Source organism: Phragmites australis, chromosome 1, assembly GCF_958298935.1.
Source record: "Phragmites australis chromosome 1, lpPhrAust1.1, whole genome shotgun sequence".
NCBI lineage: Eukaryota > Viridiplantae > Streptophyta > Magnoliopsida > Poales > Poaceae > Phragmites > Phragmites australis.
In genome coordinates, this window is record NC_084921.1 from 30,257,159 (window position 1) to 30,282,579 (window position 25,421).

At 41.4% G+C, this 25,421-nt stretch overlaps 2 protein-coding genes across 2 annotated transcripts; both read right to left on the reverse strand.

The window, feature by feature from the left end:
- Positions 1–2,957: 2,957 nt before the first annotated feature.
- LOC133914876 (nucleolar GTP-binding protein 1-like) lies at positions 2,958–6,122 on the reverse strand. Its single transcript, XM_062357859.1, has 2 exons — positions 5,996–6,122; positions 2,958–4,716 (listed from the first exon to the last, which is right to left on the reverse strand). The coding sequence occupies exon 2, from the start codon at positions 4,212–4,214 to the stop codon at positions 3,144–3,146; it is 1,071 nt and encodes a 356-aa protein (XP_062213843.1). The 5' UTR covers positions 4,215–4,716; positions 5,996–6,122; the 3' UTR covers positions 2,958–3,143.
- Positions 6,123–8,608: 2,486 nt separating this feature from the next.
- On the reverse strand, positions 8,609–23,593 carry LOC133914851 (myosin-17-like). Its single transcript, XM_062357844.1, has 39 exons — positions 23,171–23,593; positions 20,956–21,084; positions 20,568–20,711; positions 20,337–20,482; positions 20,093–20,249; positions 19,950–20,008; positions 19,663–19,822; positions 19,408–19,557; positions 19,189–19,325; positions 18,952–19,098; positions 18,760–18,861; positions 18,617–18,674; positions 18,430–18,531; positions 18,121–18,155; positions 17,842–17,968; positions 17,579–17,749; positions 14,875–15,006; positions 14,696–14,805; positions 14,523–14,583; positions 13,774–13,951; positions 13,384–13,589; positions 13,146–13,265; positions 12,958–13,056; positions 12,665–12,886; positions 12,100–12,239; positions 11,843–11,957; positions 11,699–11,752; positions 11,508–11,588; positions 11,198–11,368; positions 10,772–10,924; positions 10,472–10,678; positions 10,249–10,389; positions 10,098–10,168; positions 9,915–10,014; positions 9,789–9,845; positions 9,646–9,702; positions 9,474–9,554; positions 9,255–9,337; positions 8,609–9,167 (listed from the first exon to the last, which is right to left on the reverse strand). Exons 1-39 carry the CDS (start codon positions 23,171–23,173, stop codon positions 9,044–9,046), a joined length of 4,590 nt encoding a protein of 1,529 aa, XP_062213828.1. The 5' UTR covers positions 23,174–23,593; the 3' UTR covers positions 8,609–9,043.
- Between the last annotated feature and the right edge of the window lie 1,828 nt (positions 23,594–25,421).

Genomic DNA, 25,421 nt, shown 5'->3' on the forward strand with positions numbered 1-25,421 from the left:
CCAGAGTGTTGATTGTGTTTCCGCTGAAGCCTAGTAATGGCGATCCAGCTGGCTTTAAGTCACTTCTTCGCAGCCCCATTTTGTCGAAGGCGTCAGCGAAGATAATGTCCCTGGAGCTTCCTCCATCGATCAATATCCTGTGTACTTCATTTCCCGAGATGTTCGCGGTAATGACGAAGGCATATATGTGCAGATAGTCTAGTACCCTCATATCCTCTTGCGAGAATGTAATGGGAATGTTCGACCATCTTGAATTGATGTACGTTGGTCCCACTCAGACGTGGTTGACCCTTCGCACGTATTCTTTTCGTTGTCTCTTGGATTCCGTTTGCTGGTTGGACCCCCCCCCCCCCTGAAATAGCCAGCACCACATTGTACCTATGGTTTATCGTGTTAACTGATTTGCTACTTTCTGGTGGTGGCTCGATCGCGGGTCTTGGCGATGGCGGAGGTAGGTTGCCCCGAATGTTCATTTGCCTAGTTTGATCAAATTGAGCTGAAGTTGTAGGTGCATACTGTGGTGCTGGAACTTGCTGCCATTGGTTCGGGAACAGCATGTTCTGATTGTGGTTCTGCCACCCTTCGCTTCTTGCGAAGCTTGTTGCATGGTGAACTGTCCTTCCGTGATCAGCAAACTGCTTCGCCAAGCTTTCTTTCATAGCCACAACCTGTGGGCACTGTTTGGTCAGGTGGCCAGCTCCTTCGCCATGCAGCTCACAGTAGAAGGTTGTCGGGTCATGCGGAACTCATCCTCCTCTGCCTCCGCGGCCTCTTCCCCTGCCCGCTCGGCCTCCTCTATTGGATAAGTTGTAGGCTTCGCACGATCCCTAAACGGCTTCGGGCGGGATGAGGTTGATCTGATTGACTTCTTTTTGGCTTGGATAATCATAGCCTTCGGGTTTTCTTGGACGGTGCAGTCTGTCTCTGATTGCCGCCACCTACCTCTTTAGGTGGTGCATGTTTTACTTTGGAGGCTATTAATTCATTTTTCCTTCGGAGATGATCGAGCTCAGATCTTGAGTATTCTTCCATCTTGTTGAGCAGCTGTTGGACGCTTGCGGGTCTTTTTCTGGTGAGCTTTCTTGCCAATAGCCCTCCTCTGATGCCCTATATTGCGGCATTGATAATCATATCTTCGCTCAACCCCTTCGCCTGACAACGTATGTGTACGAATCGACGCATATAGCTCTGCAAAGTTTCTGTTGGTTGATGCTTCAGCGCGAAGAGGTCGGTTGCAGTGATGTTGTCTGCCCGGTTCCCCTGGAAGTTGCTGTATAGTGCAGTGCGCAGCTGTTCCCATGAATATATGGATCCTGGGGGTAAGGCGGAATACCACGACCTTGCTATTCCCTTTATGGCCAATACAAAGGCCTTCGCCAAGGTTACATCATCCCCCCCCCCCCGGCTGACTCTACAGCTACCTTGAAACTCATGACAAATTCTCTCGGGTCTGATTCTCTATCAAACATAACCACTCTGGGCATCTTGAATCCTGGCGGCCATGGCTGGTTTTGCAGGTCCATGGCTAGAGGTGACTCCGGATCTCCCGTAGAAGATCTTCGCCGAACTTCCTGCGAAGCTCGTATCAAGTCTCCCGGCGGCGTTGGCCGGCAAGACATGCCCTTCGCTTGGTGGAGTATATCGATTTCCTCTTGGATCTTTTCCAATGTTTTTCTTGCTTCGCCTGCCCGCCTGCGGTACTCTTCGGCTTTTCGACTCGCTGCTAGGCCATCCAACATGCGCTTCTTCTGCGCTAGCTGCCATTCCAACTCTTCGGCTTCTAACCTTGCGTTTTTTTCTTCGTTTGTTTCTTCCTCGTGTTCAAACTCCGCGAAGTCGCCAAGTTCCTCCCATTCTCCATTTCGCCCCCTTTCGCCTTCTTTTTCTGGAAGATCAAAGCGAGTGCGATCTATTGGCTCCATGACCGGCATTTGCTCCATGTCAACCCGGAGTGCTTCGTCATGTCGGCCCTCGTCAGGTTGTTGTGGTCCTATGTCAACTTCGCAATGCCGCTCTCGTACGGCAGGAGTGGGTCTGTCGGCCGAAGGCCCGACCGCGGCTGGGGGTTCCAGTAACGCCTCCGCTGTTCCGGGTGGCTTCGATTTCTTCTTGGGTGGCATGCCTTCGTGGGTTCAATCCCGCGGACGGCGCCAACTGTTGGGATCAAAGTCCCAGACATGGTGGGCCTTCGGGCGCGGAGATATCGAAGGTCCCTCAAAGTGACACGTGCTGGAGGCGAAACAGTTTTTTATCACCCCTTACGGTTACACTGTGGCTCTATTTATAGCCCGTACCCAGCGATCACGGGTTCTGTTTACATATCTTACCCCCTAACCTGCTACATTCCTGGAATATCCAGGGGCATTATGGTACAAATGAGCATGATCGCATAATTACAACAGTACCCAGAACGACCGTAGTCGGGCCCACTGTGACGAGCTGGGCCATCCCTTCGAAGGGTGCCGAAGCCTCCTTCGCCCGGGCGCATGCCGGGTAGCCCTCGCCTCCCGGTGAAGGTCAGCTAACGCCTTCGCCTACTCCAAAAGATGCGGGATGCAAACCAGGGCTTCGCTCGCCAGTTGAAGGTCATGAGCCTTCGTCTTTGCCGGTTCGGGAACTTGAAGATGCGAGGGCGCCTGCACCCTTCGACCAACTTCGCTCCATGATTTTCGCGGCTGACGGACAGACTCCTGTAACAGAAGTACGATAGCTATCACGCAGCATCTCCAGTAGACTTCGAGGTTCCCATCGAGTTAGGGGGTGATGGGAGATGATCCCCAACACTATACATGGTGCATGAACGTGGTTGCGACTAGCGTTACATTGATGTTTATCGTTCTATAATTTTGGTTCCCAATCGATACCAGCTTATTTCCGTTTCGACAATATCATTATCGATGTTCCTATAATATCGACGCCGTATTCGTTTCCAGCACTATCGTTTTCGATTTCGCTTCCGAGAAAAAATGTGAAAATGAAAATGATGGAGGCTTCTTCGGATCATTTCCGACCGTTTTCATCCCTAGCTACATTAGGATCCAAGCCCATAGTGGAAAGCTGCCGCCCCATTCTATCAGTTGTGAATTTCCTATCTTTGTCAAACTTCCTAGGAACAATAGGACGGCTTTCTGCAGTTCTCTTCTTCATTCTATGTTCTTGGATGAGCAATGCCTTCTTTTTCCTAACTGAGACAAAATTTCACGCTGCTCTGTAGTTAACTCATGGCCATCAATCTGGAAAGCATATTGTGCAGCTTGCTCTTCAAGACGAAGCCCCTCCTCTCTTTCCAACTCTTCACACCTTTCCAGGATATCTGGATCCAGAAAATCGGCAACATTATGGCCATCCAATATCTCAGGCAGAATATCTTCCTTCCATTCATCATTGGCCAATATATAATGCTTCTTAAGACTTGCAGAATACACCCCAGCACCTCCATTCTCATTCTCAAGGTCCTTCTCGAATTTCTTCTTTTCCTTCGCAGCAGCAATTGCCCGAGCTTCCAGAACAGACGCAGGGATGCAAACAGGCCTTTCCTTGTTGTCACGAGGCTTTGGCATAGCAACATGAAACCTATTCAAGCAGTCGACCATCTTCTTTGATTTCATCTTTATATCCACCCTCTGTTCAAGAAGCCTCTCACATGCAGCATTTTTAACAGCCATTACACCATCTGTTAAATTGCTCATAGTCAACAAAACATCCTCTTCATTAGCATCACCAGCTTGAGCAATAGTTTTCATTGCCTCTGCCTTAATCTCCATTACAAGCGTCATGACCTCCTCAGAAAGACCTTCTAGAGGCTGCAAGTCAGTCTTATTGCACACAATGACTAGAGGCTTATTCATGAAAAAGGACTTGATACTGTGGAATAGTGCAGCCGGCTGAGCAATACTGTACCCACAAGATCCAGAAATATCCAAAAAGAACAGCACAGCAGCTCTCAAGTGTGCAAGAGCAGTGATGCTGCACATTTCTATGATGTTCCTATCCTCAAAAGGCCGATCAAGGATCCCTGGAGTGTCAATCACTTGGTAGCGCAGGTACTTGTAATCTGTGTGACCAACAAACAGGGATTTCATTGTAAAAGCATAAGGCTGGACATCCACATCTGCCCTTGTAACCTTGTTCATGAAAGAGCTCTTCCCTACATTTGGATAGACACAAATCAATATAGTCCGGGTGTTTGGGTCTATGGATGGAAGCCTGGCCATGTGCTGCCTGATCTGCTCCAGATATGCCAAAAGTAGGACCGATTCTCTTTGTAACAGTACACATGCGACCTAGTGCAGCTATCTTCAGGCACTTGCAACGGTACAAGGAGTCTCCATACTTGAGCAGACTCAAATAGTCCTTGGAGATCTTTGCAATAATGTTCCTGGCAGTGTTAATCTGGCCCAAGGCAAGTTTGTAGTGATCCTTGTTATAGAGGACATGGAGGAGATCACCGTAAAAAGGGTGGATGTCATCTAGACGAGGGAACTCATCGATGATTGTGGATAGCTTTTCATAGAAGTTCTGCTCGGAATACCTGACCTTGCGCATATAAAACTGGCGAATGTGGGAGATAGCATACCCCTTGTGGACAACAGTTGGTGTCTGCCTCTGAGTGCGGGACAAGATTATGTCAATGAAGTCCTTCCCAGGAGGGACAACAGTAATTTTCTTGAAATTGTACTGCACCATCTTGTTGATACAAAGTTCTGCTACCTATTCCTGTGATAAAAAATGCATGTCAAGTCTGCACAGCGTAGTACGAAGCAAAAAGAAAAGGCCTAGTAAAGAATAGCCAGAATAACCGAGACACAATCTAGCAATCATTCCCATTGAAATAATAATCAATTCCACAAAACATGAACCTCCACTAGACAATATCGATAAACTTGACCATATGGAATTGAACCAAAAGGAAGACCCTAGTTTATTTTTTTGTTTATTGGAACTTAAACAGGCTTTTAGTGTAAGTAGCAATTAAATCTAGAGGGCACTTCCTGCCAATGCATCCATATAACGCACATAAGCCCCTTCCTTGTGACACACAACGACACATTCAGGAAGCAGAAGCAAATGAAACAAGGCAGCAGCAGCAGCCTTCCACGAGGCAGTACAATACCTATTGCAATTGAGTAGGCAGTCATTGCATTTCCTTGGAGTAAGCTTAGTTTTTCAAAAATAGAAAGAAGTAACAGAGTATCAAACTAGTCACGCTAGGCAGCCACTGCATGGATTACTAATATCAAATTACAAACACAATCTTATATGAAAAAAAAAAAAGGAAGCACAAGAGCAGTAGAATCACAATGGATGTGTTAACGTCCGTACTACGAATCCTAGCCGCGTCCCAAGAATATCCATCAATTGAATAAATTGTGCATAGAACCAAGAAACCGTTATCTAGTGATTTAGGCCTAGCCGCCGGTCGCTAAAGATCGCAGGCGACAGTAGAGGATGAACATAAATGGAGCAGAAAAGCACTTGCTTTCTGGACAAAATTTTGGAGTCAGCTTCGACCAAGAACGGTAGAACACCATGGACAAGCACGCAGGCACTGTTAGCCGAGCTCGTCTCTCCAACTCACGCGATCACCTGGACTCACACACGCAAAAAAAACCCGTAGATGAACTCCTCTGAATTGAGACAGCGCAACTCACACAAGAACAGAGAGTTTTGGTGCTGCGCTGAACTCGACACATTCCCCGGCATCGTCCCACACAGCGTTTTCGGGTTCACTGTTTATTAAACAACAACAGAAAGATCGTGCGCCATCCCGCACGTCGTCTGTTCGCGCCGAATCCGCCGCTCAACAATCTCAACAGCTGCTGCTAACTAATGTAGCTACAAATCCGCATGTCCACAGACCGGTCATGCAGAGAGAAAAACCCTGTAAACTGAACTAACTAACATGCTGAGTTTAACTGAAAAACAAACCACGCACAAGGATTATTACTTCAGGCACAAGCAGTGAGCAATCAAAGAGAGAGACGGCTATTCTCACGTCGCGAGCCAGCCGGGGGAGGAGGAACCGACGGGGGCAGCTGCGGCGGCAGCCGGAGAGGTAAGTTGGTGACGGCGGCGCGGGCGTCCGCCTGTGGCGGCGGACGGGGAAGAGGGTTAGACCATCTCCAGCAGGGAGGCTTTTTTTTCAGATCCGGCTGCTACAGCGATTTGCTGTGTGACTGTTCACGTACTGTAGCAACTCCAACAGAATCAGTACTGTATCAGCACTGCTTATAGAGACTGGCAGCGGGCTCAGAGAAAAAAAAAACGCGTCGGGTACTGTACAAATACTGTAGCACACTGTTTACAGAGGCTGACAGCGGGTCCGGAGAGAGAAAAAGAGGAGTAGAAGGTAGTAACTAGGGTAGCTGCTGGAAATAAAAAAATAAAGGATGCTGTAATAGTGATAGAGGATGCTGTAATAATATTTTTGAGGATGAAAATTTGAGGTAGCTGCTGGAGATGACCTTAGGGTGGGGCGACTCCTATAGAGTGGGACTCGAGTAGTGATGGGCTGGGCTGCCGTCGCCCCACATACAAGTTTTCCACAAATAGGACATACTGTGTGGCCCATTTCTTGAGATGGCCATAGGCTTCTATTTTCATAGAATGTGACTACTTTTTTCTCAGAAGCAATCGAATTTTTTTTCCAGTTTTCCCACCTTCACATACAAGAGTTGCGGCCAATTGGTGCCACCACCGCCCAAGAGCACAGCTCTTCAAACATATCCAAATGTGCAAAATTGTATCCATTTCCCCCAAAAAATATCATTTGATTGTTGTTTAGCAACTCCCTTCTCATGTATTTGTTTGTCACAGATCACCATCAAAACTAGTCTATGGTGGCAAAACCAACGATGTATGTGGTGCCTCTCTCTCTCTATATATATATATATCTCTCTCTCTCTCTCACACACAGTAAGTTATCATTTCCTTTGAGATAATGGTTTATCCTCGGTACACTTTTCATGTGAATAACGTTTAGATCTTTCTCTCCTAAGTTTAGGCAAGTCTTGTATCTTTGTCCCCAACGAAGATGAAACAACAGTATATATTCCTACATCAGGTCCACCCTTCGTCAAGAGATCTAAATTTTAGAATAGGTTACATGACAAATCAAATTGAAATGTATCTTAGTTTATTTGTGATGAGTGATTGATATTGGTAATTATTTGGCTTGATGATTTTCAGTCTTGCATGAACTTTGATGTGATTTGAATTGATTTGAGATTTCATTTGAGCATATTGATTATGGACTAACTGGAATTAGAGTTAGAGATATGTGTTTGATTATCTTATGGTGTGTATGTTATAGATGCAACTTGGCTATCAACGGCGGGATGACTGGGGCCAAGCGGAGTGTTTAGTGTCGGACGATCAAGGAGGCCGGACAGAGTTAAGGGTGATCTTAGCTGAACACGTAGAGGTCATGCAAAGTATGAAAGAGGGATGGAGACGACGTATTGACAAAGTCGAAAGAAAGGGATACCGATGTAAGTGGCAAAGTGACCTGAGGGACTAGGAGCGGGAGAAACTTGTCGGCGGTCAGTATCGCATGACAAAGTACACGTGTTGACATCAAAGCGCTTGCTTAAGGTGTAAGTAAGACGACGAGTCACGCTTTGAGAAGCGTGCATGCAGTTTCGCGGTTTGACCTCAAACTCGTGGGAGGACTGAATGAGTACGTAGCACTATCGCGATTGCATCAAGGCGAAGCTAAGTCGTGAAGACGTCACGGCCGTCCGATAAATAGAGAAGAAAATGAACCAAAATACCATAAGTGGTAGGTAGAAGTGTACCACAAAAGAGGAGTAGTTTGGTAAAATACTAGAAAACTTAGAGATCAAATTTCTTATGCCTATAATATAGAGAGTAGAGCTATAAGAGAATTTAAACCAAATACTTGAACCCCCTTATGTCACTGATTTAAGAGCTCAGAGCTATTGTCTCATAGGAGATGGAGATGCGTGCTTAGCCTATGTATTAGATGAGAGTTTTGTGAGAAAAAAATCTTTCTAATCTGATTAGAATAGAGCTGACCTCAGCTGCAATAAAATTTATTTTTCTTCATCTTATCGTACTCACCTACTTCTAGTTTCCATCTATTGGTTTTCTCGGAAGTTTACAAGTTTTTCGATTTTCAGATTTGATTTTCGTTTCGATTTTTAGCTGAAATTTCAGCATATTGTGATACCATTCTTTTTTTCTATTGCTAAAGGCATAAAATTTGCACACACATGCTTATATAAGTTTTAAATTCTCTTACCTCTAGATAATTAACTTAAAGAGTTTCATTGCTCAATATTTATCTTTTTTATTTTCTTGCAAATTATGATCTTTCAAGTGCTAAGACATATGAATAAATCTTACATGAATAAATCTTAAATAAAACCTATAGTTCATATATTATCCGTAGAGTCGTGTTACATCAATTTTTTTTTATTAAAACTTCAATCTATTTTTACTTCCGATTGACTTTTAAGATACGTTAAATGATCTAAATAAGAGAAGACCATCGATTTCATAAGAAATTTATTGAAACACTTATTCACCTCTCTCTAATCGCAGTTCTTGGTACTACAATACATTTCAAAACGATGGGCAAAAAAAATTGCTGTCACTGTAATTTTTTTCAACTATAATCTTCTTTGCAGTTTACAATACGGTGAAGATCCATATGAATGATGACACGATGACCGACTCGTTGCAGTGGAAAACCTTTCCAGACGCTGAAGGTCCACGAGCTTTTCCAATAGCAGCTCGAGGTCCTGACCAGGGAGGGGCATCCGACCCCTCCAATACAATATAAACTTGGACCCTTCCCAAAAAAAGGGGTGGGCGGGGAGAAAATTGAAGAAAGAACCAATCAATCAAACTGAAGACCTAACGGCTAACGATAATAACAAACAGCTCTAAAAATTACCCTGACCAGACTAAATGACTTGATTCAGTCGAAAACAAAAGGCCTGAGTATGTACACGAGTTATGCACATGTTGAGTGGAGAAAAGAATGTGAAAGAGACTTGCAATTCGAAGAACCACCCAGTTAGTCCTTTCTTTGGTGTAGGAAGGTAAACCCAGAGTTCTCCCGGACCAAAGGTGGCATATCAACATCTGTCACCTCGATTTCTGTCATCGACTTCGAGATGTCGTCCACAGAAAATGGAATGCTGTAATTACAAGTACCATAGACAACTTTAGAGAACAGACTTTCAAGTGTAGTCAGCTAGATATAGAAGTTGGAATAAGGAAATAACCTTGAATCGTCATCCAACAAGAAAGAACTGCTCACTGCATTATTCGAGTCCTCTGTCATCATTGTTCTCATACTTGAGATGACCTAAAATAATTTTGTTTCATCATCAGAAACAAAAATAGAACAAGCTTACATCTCAAGTATGTACAAGCTTACATATCCTGACACAATAAAACAAACTTGAACAAAGCAAGAATTAAACTAAGTAGAACAAGCTTACATCTGACGAAACAGTGTGGGTGCCATATTTATCATCCCAATACATTGTACTGATTCGATACAGCTGTTGTATGCTAAGGACCTGAAGTTTACAAAACGCGTGACAGGTCATAAGTCATAACCAACAGATGTCGATGAGAGGTTGAACTTAGTTGAGTTCAAAGATCACTTACAGGGCACAAATCGTTGGTGATTTCTTTCAACGTTTTCTTTGGCTTTTGATGAATTACCTAAATAATACAACTTGTTAGATTATCCAATGTCCACTCAGGAAGTTGCAAATAATAAAACATCCGATAGAGTGTAGAACTCATACAAGGAATCCAACAGCCTGCCTAATATGCTTCAATTCTTCCCAGGACGAACCTGCATACTGTGTGTGCCACAAAACATTAGCACATAAATTAAATATTTATCCAAAAAATATATAGTTTATACATACCTCTTCAGTTGCATAAATGCACCACTGCTCTAATTCTGCCAATCCAGCTTTCACATATTCTCCGTTGCTAAATGAACAGCATTCTCGTCGAAGAAGCAGACTACAAAGATAAGGGGTTTTCTTATATTCCGAATGGAAAGAGAGTACAATGTAACACAGGTAGAGAAAAGAGTGAAAGCATACCTATTAAACAACTGAACATTAATAAATGAAAAGATTTGAGTGAACACCTTGCTGATTAAGAATGAAGGGACCTGTCAATATCAACAGAAATCATGTCAATGCATATTACACTATAGCATAGTATTTGAAAACTTATTTGCAGATAACATACATAATTGGCTTTCAAAACATTCAAGTAGTTTGTTAATATTTTCACAATGCTCTGCCAGTGAGCAATAAGAGTTTGTTGGGCCAAGGCATTTGCTTGAGAACGAGATCCTTTAATTAGACTTGCACGAGATGTTCTTGGTGCCTGTTAAAATTAAGTATCAGTAAAAAGAAACCCTTAAGTTTACTCTTGAAATAAAATGTATTCAAGTGCCAGTGATTCGTACCTGGATGCAAAGACCAAGCAACGGAGATATCTCCTTCTTCAAATTGTCTCTTATCATTCCGTAGATCTTCTCAAGGAAAGCTGTCAGCTGCTGCTTGAAAAGCAGGGCAGGATACTTGGCTTCAACTTGACGAAGATCACCTAGTCCTCCAATCAAGCGACTGCCCAGAAAAGGACGCCCAACACTCTGTGGTGAAGCTCGAATTCCCTTTGAATTTTCAGAAGCAATGAATTAAGCAATTTTCAGGCTGTAAAATTGGAATGCCAAGGGTAAAAAACTGGAGAGAAGAATATGTTTTACCGAAAACACCCTCCCAAATGATGCAGCAGATGATCTGCGCCTCTGAGGAGTGAGTCCAGCTGCTCCAGTTGTTTTCAGTGTTCGTTGTAGTAGTAGTAGTAATGTGGATGAATTGGAGAGCCAATATGCTAGCTTGTCGTTGTTGTCCTGGACCTTTGGAAGGAAGAATTTTGAACTTAACTACTCATAGCAATACCACAAAACATAAATGAAAAATGATCTAAAAACATAAATGGAAAAAGGAACTTTTGGCAATATGTTCTTAATGCTTTTAAAAAAAATTAGTCTCTACCATTGCCGCTCTGACTTTGTTTCTGTTTCAAGTTCTATAATGAGGGCAGTGCATACTAGGAAAATGAAATGTAAACTATAGTTGCCCACGAAAAGGGAGTAAACTGGAAAACACAAGTAATAAGTACAATTTACCTCTATGGCAGTGCCTATTGTTTGAATAATACGGTCAAAAACACCAGTTCTTTCAACTTCAAATGATCTCCAATGTAGAAGACACCTGTAGATAAGACAAGCAGCAATAGGCCTACCACTGGAGAATCCCAGATCTTGTGATACACATTTGATCAGCAGGTCTTGATTTTCCTGAACCACAAAAATCATATATGGTAAAAAGAAATCACAATTGATATAACTTCAGGATCAAACCAAAGCAAGTGCATAATTTTAGGGGAGAAAGATGGAGCTGACAAAGGAGTAAATGAGTAATCAACAAATATCACACCTGTTGCTTCTCGTTAAGTGATTTTTGTGGCTTCTCCTCAGCCTCAAGTTCTTTGGGATTGAGAGAGATGGGAGTGACATCCTATGCAGAGATTTCATGATAGTAGAATTGTAAGTCAGTTACTTATCACCGAATATCAGTTACTTCAGGATTGTAAGTCAAATATATTTAACAGTGCTCTTTTCACTTACTGGTGTTGATTTCACCTCCCCATTCAGAGCATTCGCATTCTCCGGAGTTTTCAGCTAAGAAAGTAGAATTGATTTGACCTATTAGGTCACTATGTTGGAAAGAAAAAATGTGTACAAAATGTAAGCATCAGGGGCATGGCATACCTGGAAAGGAGACTTGGGATATGCAGCTAATGATTTTGCAGTAGGAGAAATTGCAACAGCCTGTTGACGGAGCACTTTGTTCTCAGACTCCATATTTGTTGCTTTCTCTTCCAGCCTGCAAACATATTCACAACAATTATTATTTAATGTTTATACATAATGGGAAAAAGGTGCTAAAAATAAGTTTTAGCACAAAAATCATAACATTAGAGACAGCTAGATGAATTAGTAATGATTTGTAATTATTTAGATTATACCTCTGGACAGTGTACTGAAGTTGCTCGACCTTTTTCTCTGCACCTTCAAATTTCTTAATCAGTTCTTCGTTTCTCCGTTCAGCTTCAGCATGTTCTCTCTTTGCAGCTTCTGTTGCTTGCCTTTCAGTTTCCAGCAGAGCCTAACAGAATCAAAATCTGGCATAAGTTTAACTAGAACATACAACAGACATGTGTTTGCAAATTCCAAAATTCCAAGCTCATTGCATCTTTCAGTTAAATCTTTATCAACTCGTGAACACTGTACGCTCATTTTGTTTCTTAACTGAAAAGAGACACTTAACAACATTTTATTCATATGATAAGCAAAAGATGGAATAATTTTTCCAGTAGTTCGGAACAAGCAGTGTGTTAGGTCCAAATAAATTTAGACGTTACTATTGTTGTCAATGAAATTTTTCTAAACATAAAACTATAACGAAAACATAAGGTGCAAAAATAGGAAGTATATTACAGGTTCAGATAATTGCTTGGAGACAAATATCCGAAAACAATAAAATAAAAGAACCACATGAAACATGCAGAAATGATTCAGCTGCCACTGCACCTTCAGTTGTTCAACTTCGGCTGTCAGTGAGTTAATCTTTTCTGTGTCTTCAACCAATACAGGAGTCTCTTTGATTACTGGAGGTGTTTCTTCAATTGCCTTTCTAGCTGCTTCTCTTTCCTTAACAACCAAAGCCTTTGCTTCTTCAACTTGCATCTGCATATCACGCAATGTCTCTTGCAGCTTCGCCATTTCCTGGCTTTTTGCTTCCTCAAGGTCAGTCTGCAAATTGAGAACATTAGACATAAACCCCAAATTACCAAAAATCAAAGAAATGAACAAAGCAAAGGTACCCTTAATCGCTTCTCCAGTCCTAAACGCCAGGTTAGCTCTTCAACACGCTTCTCAAGTTTATCCTTGGCCTCTTTAAGGGCCCCTGTTTCCCTCGCAGCCTGCAGATGGTTCATGGATATACATAACCGGTTTTGTGCCATAGCAAAGAACATTGGAAGATTGCAAAGGGCAAGAGGTATGAATGTACCATTTTGAGCTTTCTTAAATCTCTTCTTGCAAGCCTTTGTCTCCAGGCACACTGGTAAGTAAGAGCTGCACCCTGCAGATTCTTGTAATGTGAATAGTCTCTGTGGCAGCGCCATCGAGCCTGTGTTCAAAATATCAGGTCACAATATTAAAATAACATGAGGAAAACTGTAAAAAGAAAAAGAACATTAGAGTTTCAAATACATGAATAATAACAACTTAATTGAAACAGCGCATACTTGGATATGGACAGCTGCTTTAGTTTCCTTTCTGAATCTGAATTCTTTGCGAGCAGACATTGCCCTTAAGCCGGTCTGCAGCATGACTGCAGCTGCTTGCAGTTGTAAATAAGATTCACGTGCTTTGTGGAGGCGCACATTCTTTTGTATTTTAACCGCAGCTGCTTCCCGCCTCATGCACTCATACAACTTACGAGCCAATGTTCCTGGTTTACAACAGGGAAAAAGAAAAGCACATTAAATCTGTAGAATGCTACAGAAACTTACATGCATTCACAATTGCAATTAGTTCAAAAAAAGAATAACATCAGCATTGCTTCTGTCTACTTGGACCATCGGGATCCACACATGTACACTTTACACACACAAAGAGGGAAGGGACAGGGGTACCTCTAACAAAAGATTGCAGCTGTGTTGCTGATCTTCTAAGCGCGGCAAACTGTTTTCGAGCAATATATGTACATATTTGTCTCTGTATAATTCTTGCTGCTCTTCCTAATACTTCGGCTCTACGTGCATCCAAATCAGCCATCTGCCCAGCTCTCAGAAACACCTTTGTTTTTCCTATCTGGAAATCAATCAAGAGCCCAGGTAAGAACTAAGAACCAAGGGCAGAAACTTTAAAGGCATGAAATATGAAGGAAAAAACACAAGCCTAATTCCAGCATTTGCTACGTGCTAAATTCATTAAATGCGCATGAGAATAATGCGAGCTCAAATCTACAAAATGGCATTTGACTGGAATGAAAAGCACAATAAAGAAAAAGAGCTATCAAAAATGGGAGAAGGATGATACATCCAACACCCATGCACTGTTATCCATGTCTGAAAGATGGAAGCAGCTCTCAAGTCTAAGAGACTTTTTTCCATTGGTGACAAAAAACTAAAAGAGGTTGGCACGGATAGGAAAGCAAATAAAGATCAGACAGTAGAAGCATATCATCAGATATTTGTCTATGAGCTCCCTTTAGGATGGCATATGTAAATTGTAAGAAGTAAAATACAAGGGTACATTCTAGTTTAGCTCAAAGATGCCCCTCCTAGATTCCTACCCTAATCCCAACTGCATTAGATAATATCAGAATTCAGAAAGTCAGCAGACATGAGTGATGGGATCACAGTAGGGTTCCATGTCTTACCTGGTAATTCTCCAGACCCATTTTTGCCAAAATCTTCTGGCACGCAATCTTATCATCATTGCTAGGCACATCAAAACAAAAGACAAACAAAAGAGAATGAATATGTTCAAACATCAAAATTAATGTTGAACTGAGCAGAAAACTCTGGTTTGCTTTCTATGCAGATTTATTACCTCCATTCTAGAACTTCAGGAGCAAGAACACCAAAGCGATTAACAAATTCATAAAATGTTTTTCTTGTGGGATATCCAGCACAGCTGATCCTGATAGCTTCAAGAACACCCTGCAATATATTAGGATTAGTTCAACGGAAGTCAACAATAACAATAACAATAGAGTTCAAGAATCATACTCCGCATCGTAGTTGTTGTATAACATTTGTGTTCTCGAAAATGGCTGGCTTGAGGAGATTATTTGGTTTCACACATCTAATATAGTGGGGCTCAGTAGAGCTCAAAGTCTCCATGAGAGATTGAAGTTGCAGCTGAAATTGTACAGCAATAGTGTCAGTTGTCAACACTATAATGTAAACAGCACTTTAAGGAGAATCAAGAAAGCTACTTTCTCATTTTGATTTACCAGAACATGAGATGCCATAATTATTTGTATTCGATACATGCTTACCAGATACAATAAAGAGAATCAGAGAAGACTTAAGCACTCATCATCATAGTCATAGAGACTAAGATCTGCAGCCACACTACTATGTCTCTAACTACGGCAGAGAGGAACTATGTAACGACATTCTTATACACTATCAGGAAGGAAGGAAGACTACCCAGAAACACCACTGTAGTAACACAGAGACGAGTCAAGAACTCGTAGAGGCGACAAAAATCCCTTTCAGCACGCAGGTCCAAACAACATTTGCAGGAGCGGCAACAAGCAACGCAAAGAGAGTCCAACTGATGCCACACTGCCGACATCTGAGCATAGAACACGTCAATAGCGGTCTCTTTAGTAGGGACCACTCCTAGCGAACAACAGGCGGGTAAAGAGCATTCCCTAAAGGCTCATAGTTCTAACGAAGATGAGTTCACATCTGAAAGGCCGTAGAAAACTCAACAATCCTAGAGGAGAACCGGGGCTCGACACTAGCAACTTGAAGGACGTTGCACAAGCATCATCATCCATCCATTGAGCGATGGCACAGCCAACAGGCGACGGCGGCCAGCGACCTGGAGTGACGTGGTTGTGGAGGAACGATAACGGATCGGGCCGAGCGAACCCAATCAGGCGGGCAACAGTCAAGTGGCACGACGACATAAGCAGCTGACCTGGTGGCGACGGGGGTGAAAACGGTGGCAACAGAAGCGGAAATATCCAGGGGCAGGAGAGGAGGTAGGATCCAGCCAGGGGGAGGTCGGATCCGGCCGGTGGTGGGCAGAGCCGACCGATGACAAGCAGGAGAGAGAGAGAAATCGATGACGGGTGGGCTAGGGTTGTGACGAGTTGCTACGTCCCAAAAGAAAACCTAGCTCTAATACCATGTTAGGAATAGCAACTTGTATTCCATAGAGGTCATATGCCAGTATATATACATGTACAGATGAGCAATATGCAAAGAACCCCTTATAACACGAAAATATTACACAGACTCAATATATATCTCTAACACTTTTTATATGACCAAGTCATGCAATTGACAGCAAGTCAGCAACACATAAGGTTTGCAATAGTTTTCATAAAACCACAAGATTTATGGTCATAGTTTATTTTGGCTAATAGCACTTAATCCAAAGTTTTATGGTCATAAGGTTTCATGAAACCTCAGGTTTCTTAGATAGTGTTGCCTCCATTATTTTTTACTCATCGTTTAGGACATCGACATGGTCTCCAACACCCACGTCTGACCGTTACTTGTAATACCTATTTCTTAGCAAAAGTTGTTAAAAATATGATGATAGAAAGTACTTTTCATGACAAATCCACTAGTATCATTTTCTTGTGTCAAATCCTAAAAATTTTATGTGTATTAGTGGTCAAAGTTTTTAAGATTTGATTGCATTAACCCTAGAAAGACATTTGAGAACAGAAGGAGTAGCACTTAACCCCCCCCCCCCCCAATACCATATTAATGCTCAAAAGGTTTCACAAAGTGCACCGTAACGGGCAGAGCAGATTGCCAAATCAGGAAGGTTAAAGGGTCATTGAGCCATGATTTGGTTAGACGAGGTTTTGTCAAACCTTATGACCACTAAACCTAGTGTGAACTGCAACAAACAAGAACCATGTAATTTTCTGCAATTATGATCGTGAAACATGTGGTTTTGTGGAATTTACTCAAGGTTTGAAAGTAATGTGTAAACACAGTAGATCTGACAAAGGACTGAACCCATAAGTGGCCCAGCCCGGACCTGTGTTTAGAGTTTAGGCCAGCCTTGAGCAGCAATGCTGATACCACCAGCTCTATTGGCACAACCAAATACGAGGTTTTCATTCATTTTCAGTGTAAAATATAAGCGGATCAGCCCAACCCAACTAATTTACAGTCTGGCCTAGTATATCAGGGGTAAACACCGTCAAAAGGAAGTCGGACAGTGACGATGAGAAGAAAGTGCACTTGACTTGGGACCAGATCAAGTGGCCTAAATCAAACCAGGCTGGGGATTTGGTCAGTATTAGTTCACAGTACCATATCAAATTCTATGTAACAGAATGGCATGTGGTGCCATGCTAAGAACTCCCATTGCATGTCAAAACTGCCTCTATTGTGTATTTGGGGAGGTGTTGGATGGGGATGCATGACATAATCAAACAGAGTTTCAGGCATGTGTTTGTGATTGCAGAACGGTGGATAGTATTTATAACAGTGGCACCAAATGTTCTTCTAAAGCTAAAAGAATGAAGTGGAGAGTATATTTTCTTCATGATTGGACTGGTGCTTCCCAAAATATAGAATGGAAAACAATAGCTTCTAAAGAAACTTATTATTCATTTTTAAGCTACAAAAGAAGTAGTATAAGTATAATGTACTCTACTGTGTTTTCTCCAAGTATCAGACAACCAACCTTGTCATATAAGAAATGAAAATAAAATAAAGAAGAATTTTGCACCTTAAAACGTGCTCCAATGGATGAAAATTTTGAAGACTTTGATGTCTCTTCAGGGAGTGAAGGGAATAAACCAGCTACAAACGGACATGATGAAGCATTCAACAAATCCTGATATTCAGCCACTACATAATCTTTATTCTTGTCCAAGAACTGATCAGCCTGGTATGTCACCTGCAGATGGTACATGAAAAATGTCTCATTATTCATTAGTATGATTGTCACATTTTTGGTAAAAGAAAATACATTTTTTTAAGAAGACTTACGTCGCCAGCATAATGAACGATTGTAAAATCTGTACGTGAAAGCTTTGGTTTGGCAAACCGCTTGTTATTCTTAAATGTTGTATACAGCTTCTGCGCAAATGTCTCGTGTGTTGATCTAGGAAACATACTGTGCACAGAATTTTGGAAAAGAAAGCTGTTAATCTACTAGCAATAACACAGAATTGACAGAATCTACAACAGCCAGATGTCATAATAATTGAAGCAATCCATGTTGCTAGCAAGTGGGCTGGAATGGTAACTGAAAGTTCCAAAACATACCATGCTTCATCCAGAAGTGCAATCAATCCACCTTTCTGAAAACAGGGGAACATATGTTACTGTCATTGTAAGAATCCTAAAACATACTTGCAACTACCAATACGTTCTTTCCAGTTTCCACTATCAAATACCAAAAGCTTATTTGGACAAAGCCTACGCTCATCCTAGAATCTGAGGTATCAAAAGTTTGTTTTTAGTCTGGCACAAGATAGCTTTTTCTCTATACTCTTTCAGAGGTTAGAATAAAAAATCTTGCATTTTGCATGCCACGTCAATATGTCATAGTATGTCCTATGATGAGTAAAATACCTTCTCAATCAAGTCTAGCACATCCTGATTATCAACAAACTCTATGTAACTCCAGTTTATCTCTTCTCTGGTATACTCCTCTTGTTCCATTTTGAACACATGCTGCATGTCAAACATCACATGACAATATAAAGGTCAGCAATCTCTAGAAAAGAGCCCTATTGTCGAGATCAAATCCTAGAAGTACCTGGTTAAAATGTTGTTGCAGCTTTTCATTTGTATAATTGATGCATAACTGTTCAAAACTGTTTAGAACAATTCAACAGCTCTGTTTAGTACATTCATTTCAGTGAATCTTTCATCAAGTTCAGAAAGTAAGAAAACACTAACCTGTTAACTTTGAAACTCTCAAAACCATAGATATCAAGCACACCAATCAACTGTTTTGAGTTTGGGTCCTGTCCAATGGAGACATTAATTTTTTCCACAATCCTGCGCACATCATAGTAACAATGGAAATGGTCAAGGTTTGAAAGTTGAAACCTAATTTAGTTTTCATGACACAGGAGAAATGTTCATTACCAATCGAACAGTCGGGAGTATATTGTCTTAGCTAATGCATCTCTGCTAACAAGTGCAGAAGCAGGATCAAGTGTTCTGGTAATAATTTCTTCAGGTGTGACTATTACTCGTGTTATCAGTGCCTTTTCCAAATTATTGCAATCACACCTGCAAGAAACTGGTTAGCACTTTGATTTGTGGTCACACTGAACATATAGGAAAATAGAACATCCAACAAAAGGAGAAAAATGTACTCACTTCAACAGTTCTGCAGCAGTGTTAAGGTGGAACCTGGACTTATCATCCTTGATTGCAGATGAATCAAATTCTGTTCCCTTGGCAAAATTTATATTACCAAGATGAAGTATAGCTGCTACAACCCTGAATATAGCTTCCTGTAAAATAAAATAATAATGGCAGATGTCATTATTCCTGAAAATAACACTTTTAATAGCTTCAGAATAACACAATACAGACCTGCTCTTCCTCGTTAATTCCAACTATATCCATGGCCCTTCTCGTTGCTAGATATTCTTCGGCATCATTAATCCCTTCCACCTCAATACAGCTTGATTGGTTCAGGTAATGAAAAGATCTAGCATCAGTCAACTTATATCTCTGAGTATCCTGCAGGATGTGAAGATCCATTGTAAGATACCTTTAGATCACATTGAGTACCATATTCAGAAGACCGAGAGTCAGATAGTAACATTAGTCAAAAAGAAAACTTACCTCAGGTGGTGCGGCACAAAGGAAATAAAAGCAATGGTAATTTCTTTCCGGAGTATTAATTTGGCACACACGGGATCTTTCCAGCAAGTAAGTTCTGATAGCAGCTCCCGAGATTCGCCCAGTCTTGTCAAATTGGATCTCAACAAACTTACCAAAGCGACTTTACCAAAAAAAATGAAAACAAATGAGGGCATCAAAAACCAATTGGTGGTGTCCAAATAAAGTGACACAGATTTGTTTTTTTATGACAGGAAAAGAAAATAGAAGGCAACCAAGCAAGGAATTACCTCGAGTTATTGTTCCGCACGGTTTTAGCATTACCAAAAGCTTCAAGAACCGGGTTTGACTGAAATTACATTTGGTATAAGATGACTACCAGTGCACCTGTTTCTAGCAAGCAGATAGATAAACAAGGTCAAATGGGTCTTGCCTCTAGAACTTGTTGTTCTACAGTTCGTCCTTCTACTCCGGACCGCCCACCTAAATGTGCTAGATATCTCATAAGCATCTTTGTTGTCTCAGTCTTGCCAGCGCCACTTTCACCACTGACCAATATAGAATTGCTTTTCCCTTCATTTATCATTGCCCTGGTTCCCACATTAATACGTTGCATCAGGGTAATAAAGGCATGTATGAATGGCCATATATATCAATATTATACAGCATGAATTCACCTGTAAGCAGAATCTGCAATTGCAAAGACATGGGGACTCAGCTCCCCAAAATCTGCACCCTTGTATTGTTCCATCATGTGTGTATCATAAAGATGTGGCAATCTTTGAAATGGATTTACCGCTATCAAAATGCTGCCAGTGTATGTCTGAGAGTGCAAAAGAATTGTTACCATGTGCAACTTATGCAATTTATTCAATGTAAGATTTTACACAGAATGATAAGGAACTCACATATATTTCATTCAGTTCGTATCGGGTAGCAAGATTCTGTAGAACACCAGGTTCATGTAAGTATGATAGTCTTGTCATGTCATCGACTCCTCCTGGCGGAGCTTCCATATCCTTGGGGAAAACTTTTGATTTGTCTGTAGTAACCTGTGCAAAAGCATTACTTGTGATGAAATTCGCAATCCCTTTTCTGCCAAAAAGATACAGCCTAAAGTCCGAGCCCAGTAGCATACAAAATACTGGAACAACACTGTATAGTTCTTTTTTAGATTAATACCAATAAAGAAGACTAATAAGGAAATACTAGGAAAAAAATACCCACATTAAATTCACAGTCATAGAAAGATGAATATGTTATGCAGAATGCATGAGAAGAAACAGCAAACAGTACCTTTTTCCCATTCGACGTCTGCACATGAACTTCATTGTTTTTTATGCTAACAACCTCACCATCTATCCAAGCTAGAGTTGGGTCTTCCACCCAAACATGAGAACCAACAATGATGTTAACTGGAGTTCCCTGTGAGAGAAATGGTGCGATAATCAAAGAGATGTCAAGATAAAGCAGAGATAAGAGTAGTATCAGGTTTAATGCATGATCAACTCTCCCTCCCTCGCTCTCATGTCAGTGAATTCTGATACATCTTGTAAAAATGTTATAGATGTTATCGCTGAATGTGTGTGATACTGTGATTGCCATGATGGAAAAAATTGTATGCTGACCGTACAAACAGTCAGGCACTAAAGCCTAGTGAATATGCTGTATTCCTAAGCAGGCTTCTGAAGAGGTTCAGAGGCTGGGACTTTAGCCAAAAGGTAAAATCCAACTTTGTGTGCAAACAACGTTCAGAGAGTATAAAGATGAAGAAGGATGGAGAGTCCAAGCTTACATGGGAGTGGAATTACAAGAAGGTGAGCAAAGAAATAGCACACAACAACCCCTGCCACATCTGGCAAACAAATAGAACGGACTGACTCCCTACAAAATCTGCACTAGGCCTAACTCCAAATAAACTTTGAAAATTGAATTGGAACATAATAAATTTCATAGAAACAATACTTGATTTCTTTATCCCCAAACATATTGAGGAAGATGGACGTTTTTCCATTATTATGATAACAAAGAAAACCCATAGTTTGTTTCTGATGGTTGATTCAAACTCTACTTATCCGTACGTTCTCCTGCCATGACAGCACGAAGGGTAACTCTGACACGTGACTTGAGTAACCATATGATCTTAGAGAAGTCAAAATACATTTACAATTAATTCATCATATATGTACCTCAATGCTTAGCCAAATTCTGAAAACTGGTAGTCAGAAGTTACAGCTAGCAGAGTTCTTAGGTCCACTGCCCAGGCATTTCGAAAGCATTGCAAATTTTTAGTACAATTACAAGGTTGTGTTATAAGGTCCCAAAGACATGGTTTACTCTACAATTATTATCCAAAGATGGTATGCTAATTGCTAAGCACTTATCGTTTATCAATATCGAAGATGTGCTGGACAGCATACTAACTGTGTCCAGCATACTAACTGATTTATTCTTGAGAGAATTATGCATTTAAGGGTCAAAATTATCCCTCAATGAACTTAAAAGATCAATAAGATTCCAAAACACTAAAAGAATAGGACAAATCTAGTTTACTATCCAATGGATTAAAATGAATTTTGAGTTGTGCAACTTGTAAGCTGTACGACTCCCAGTATTAAGATTTTGAAATATCATGGTACATAAAATTCATATTTATTCTATATATGAAAATTCACAAAATATTTAATTTTAATCCTAATTAGCTGGCTCATCAAAACATCAAGGTTTTCTTAAACAACTCTAGTTAGATCTTTATTAAGGCATAATGGAGTTCAAAACCTCGGTCGCCCACTTTGTATAAAAAGTACTTCATACAGAACCTATACAAGGAATGCACATCAATGACCTACGGAAAAGTGTAGTTCTGTTACCGGCTCAAACATCACTAGTAACAAACTTGAAGAAGGCCCATCTAAACTAAAATTAAGGTTTGTTTCATACGAAGCTACCAAAAAGAGAGGGAAACCCTGTATATAATCTTTCTAGTATATCCTATTCTGCGTCCATCACATTATTGCTAAACAATTTTCGTAGCAAATAAGAGCTAGGCTTTTTGTCATCGGTATAGTACTGAGGAAATTAAGCTTTCGTCTATTCAATGAACTAAGAATAGCACTACCGTAAGTGGATATGGCAAAAGCAATTCACTAACAGACCACGCTAACTATCCAAACTCTGCATGAGAAGAAAAGCTCCTCCTAAAGCGGCACACTTTGGAAGTTTGTAAACTCCAAAAATAGCAGCGAAGCAAGCTCAAAAGTTGTAACTACTCTGCTTCGAGAAGCACCACGCCATGTTAGAAGGCTAGCAAATTTATCGAGCGTCAGGGTGCCTCTAAATGCTCAAGCATTCCTCGCGTCTCAATTAAGCCGTCCCAACCAATCAAAAGCAGCGAAACTCAGCAAAACATGATTCGATCCGCAGCCACCCGGAGCGAAACGCGTAGCACACAAGCTATTAGCAGTAATTAGGAATGAGAAGGGCTAAACAAGCATAGGATCCGGAACAGTACCATGGGCGGATAAGGCTCGGATCGGAGGAGACCACGGATCCGTCGGCTCCAGCGGAGGGGCGCCGCCGCCGGTGATAACGGCGTCCGTCGGGGCGGCGAATTGGACTACCTCTGCTCCGTCTCCCCACGCTTACTCACCTACCCCCTCGCTGCTGCTTGCTGTCGCTTGTCGCCTTCCTCCGCCCCGTTTTTCCCTTCTCTTCCGCGCGATTCGCGCGGTTGCTTCGCGATCGCTTCGACTGCCTGTGGTATTGCCGCCGGTGATGACGGCGCGGCGGTTTCGTGCGCTGCGACGGCGAGTTGGGGAGGGGAGGGGGGAGAGAGAGAGTGGAGGGTAGAAACGGTAATTACGCACTGCTTAGTTTTCTTGCGGTTCGAAAGAATCGAGGAATTCTGCTCTGGTCCTGAAATGCGCTGTTTCCGGACGGCTAAAGGAGATTAAATAGCTGTACTTTTTGCTTCAAGTACCTCTAGGTTTGCAAATTTTCTTTAAGAACCTTGTAGTATTTGCAGTCCTGTCCTTCTGAGTTAAAAAAAATAAAACGTGAAATGTCACCGGAGAATTTTTGTGATCAAGTTGCAATTTTGCGACGAGACACCAGAAAGCAGCAAGCAATATTTTTCTGCCCCTGCCCGTGAGGGCGGCGGCCTTTCGGCCACCTGCCGCTGCCATTTCGGCTGCGTGCTGCCTGCTGCGTTGTTTGCTTTTCGCGACGATGACGAAACTGCCCCTCCGGTGCATTTGTGTGGCTGGCACAGGATACGCTGTGGCTGAAGAGTCGCACCGGCTCCTTGCTGGACAAGCTGGAGGCTTGGAGCTGCTTTTGAGGCCAGGATGTCGCGGCCTTGTCCTTGCTCGCGGCGACTGCTTCTGGCTGCATGTGGGCCACGCCACCTCAGGGCCACCACCGACATCCTCTGTGGCCGAAACTTCATGCAACAAAATGGGATTTTTAAATAATATTCTTTTGTTAGAAAATTATAAAAATACTATTTAAAATGGGAAAATTGTATAACTAGGTATCAATCAACACTTCAATTGCTGACTAAGTTGTAATCAGCAATTGGAGTGCCAACCAGTCCCTATCTTAAATTTCTAATCACTTTTTAGACATTTAAACTAATTCAAATGAAAATGCATCCAATTATAAAGCTGTAGGTATCGTTGAAAGGTACAATTTTCATATCAAGATTATCTTCATATAAGATCATAAAAAATTTATGATTTTTCCTTTAAAATTATCTGCGGGACATATGACATGTCGGCTATTCTGCTGTCGATAGGCTATCTGGTTGCCGTCAATGAACTAGTTGGCACTCTAATTGCCAATAACACTCTAATCGGCAATTAAAGTGCTGATTGGTACCTATTTTTGTAATTTTCCTATATTAAATAATATTTTTGCATTTTTCTAATAAAATGGTATTATTTCAAAAAAATCCACCAAAACGAGTATAAGCAACTATCTTCAACACAAGAAAAGAAAGCACAAAATGAGAATTAGAAGGAAAGAAATTATTTTATGGGAATTGCTATCACGGGTGAATTTAAATTTTATGATAATAATTCATATATTTCAAATGGTTGAGTTTAATAATTTAGATCATCTTCAACGGATTCCCTTCGCGAGTCATATTCCCTTCGCGAAGGGATTTTCATTTCCTTCAGCACTCTAACGATTTCCTTTCACAGTTTCCTTCACGAAAGAATTCTCAAAGTCCAGAATTCTCTCTTCTTTTCCTTCGCGAATCCCTTCAAATTGAAGATGTTGGAGATGAGAAAAAATAAAAGAAATAAAAACGAATAGAGAAATCAGAAAGAGAATGAAAAAAGAAAAAATGGTTGGAGATAGCCTTATATCCTCATCTCCAGACCATCTCAATATAAGCCACACCTCTAAAACTTTAATGCACAAACCATGTGTACCACCTTCCTATCCATGTTACCTGTGTTGCCTCATGCTACCGCATAGCCCTTTTGGCATGCCGCCACTGCCACCGTCACCGTCGCTACTACTCCTGAACATGATCCCCCATCACCAATCCCTCTCTTAGCGTCGTGCAACACCATCACACCACCTCCCATTCGACGGGTTTAATACCACTTAGTACCCCTCCTCCTTCATTTCGATGAATTTATTATGCATGCAAACAGATGTGGTAATAACACTATTTGATTCGATGAATTTATTATGCATGCAAACAGATGTGGTAATAACACTATTTGATTTATATTAGATGTTTCCACTCT

Coding starts and splice junctions, on each gene's coding strand:
- LOC133914876 (XM_062357859.1), bottom strand. CDS start 4,214: ATGGCCAGGCTTCCATCCATAGACCCAAACACCCGGACTATATTGATT.
- LOC133914851 (XM_062357844.1), bottom strand. Junction 17,969..18,120: donor GCACTTCTGGATGAAGCATG/GTATGTTTTGGA, acceptor TTCTGTGCACAG/TATGTTTCCTAGATCAACAC. Junction 9,338..9,473: donor CCCACACTGTTTCGTCAGAT/GTAAGCTTGTTC, acceptor AAATTATTTTAG/GTCATCTCAAGTATGAGAAC.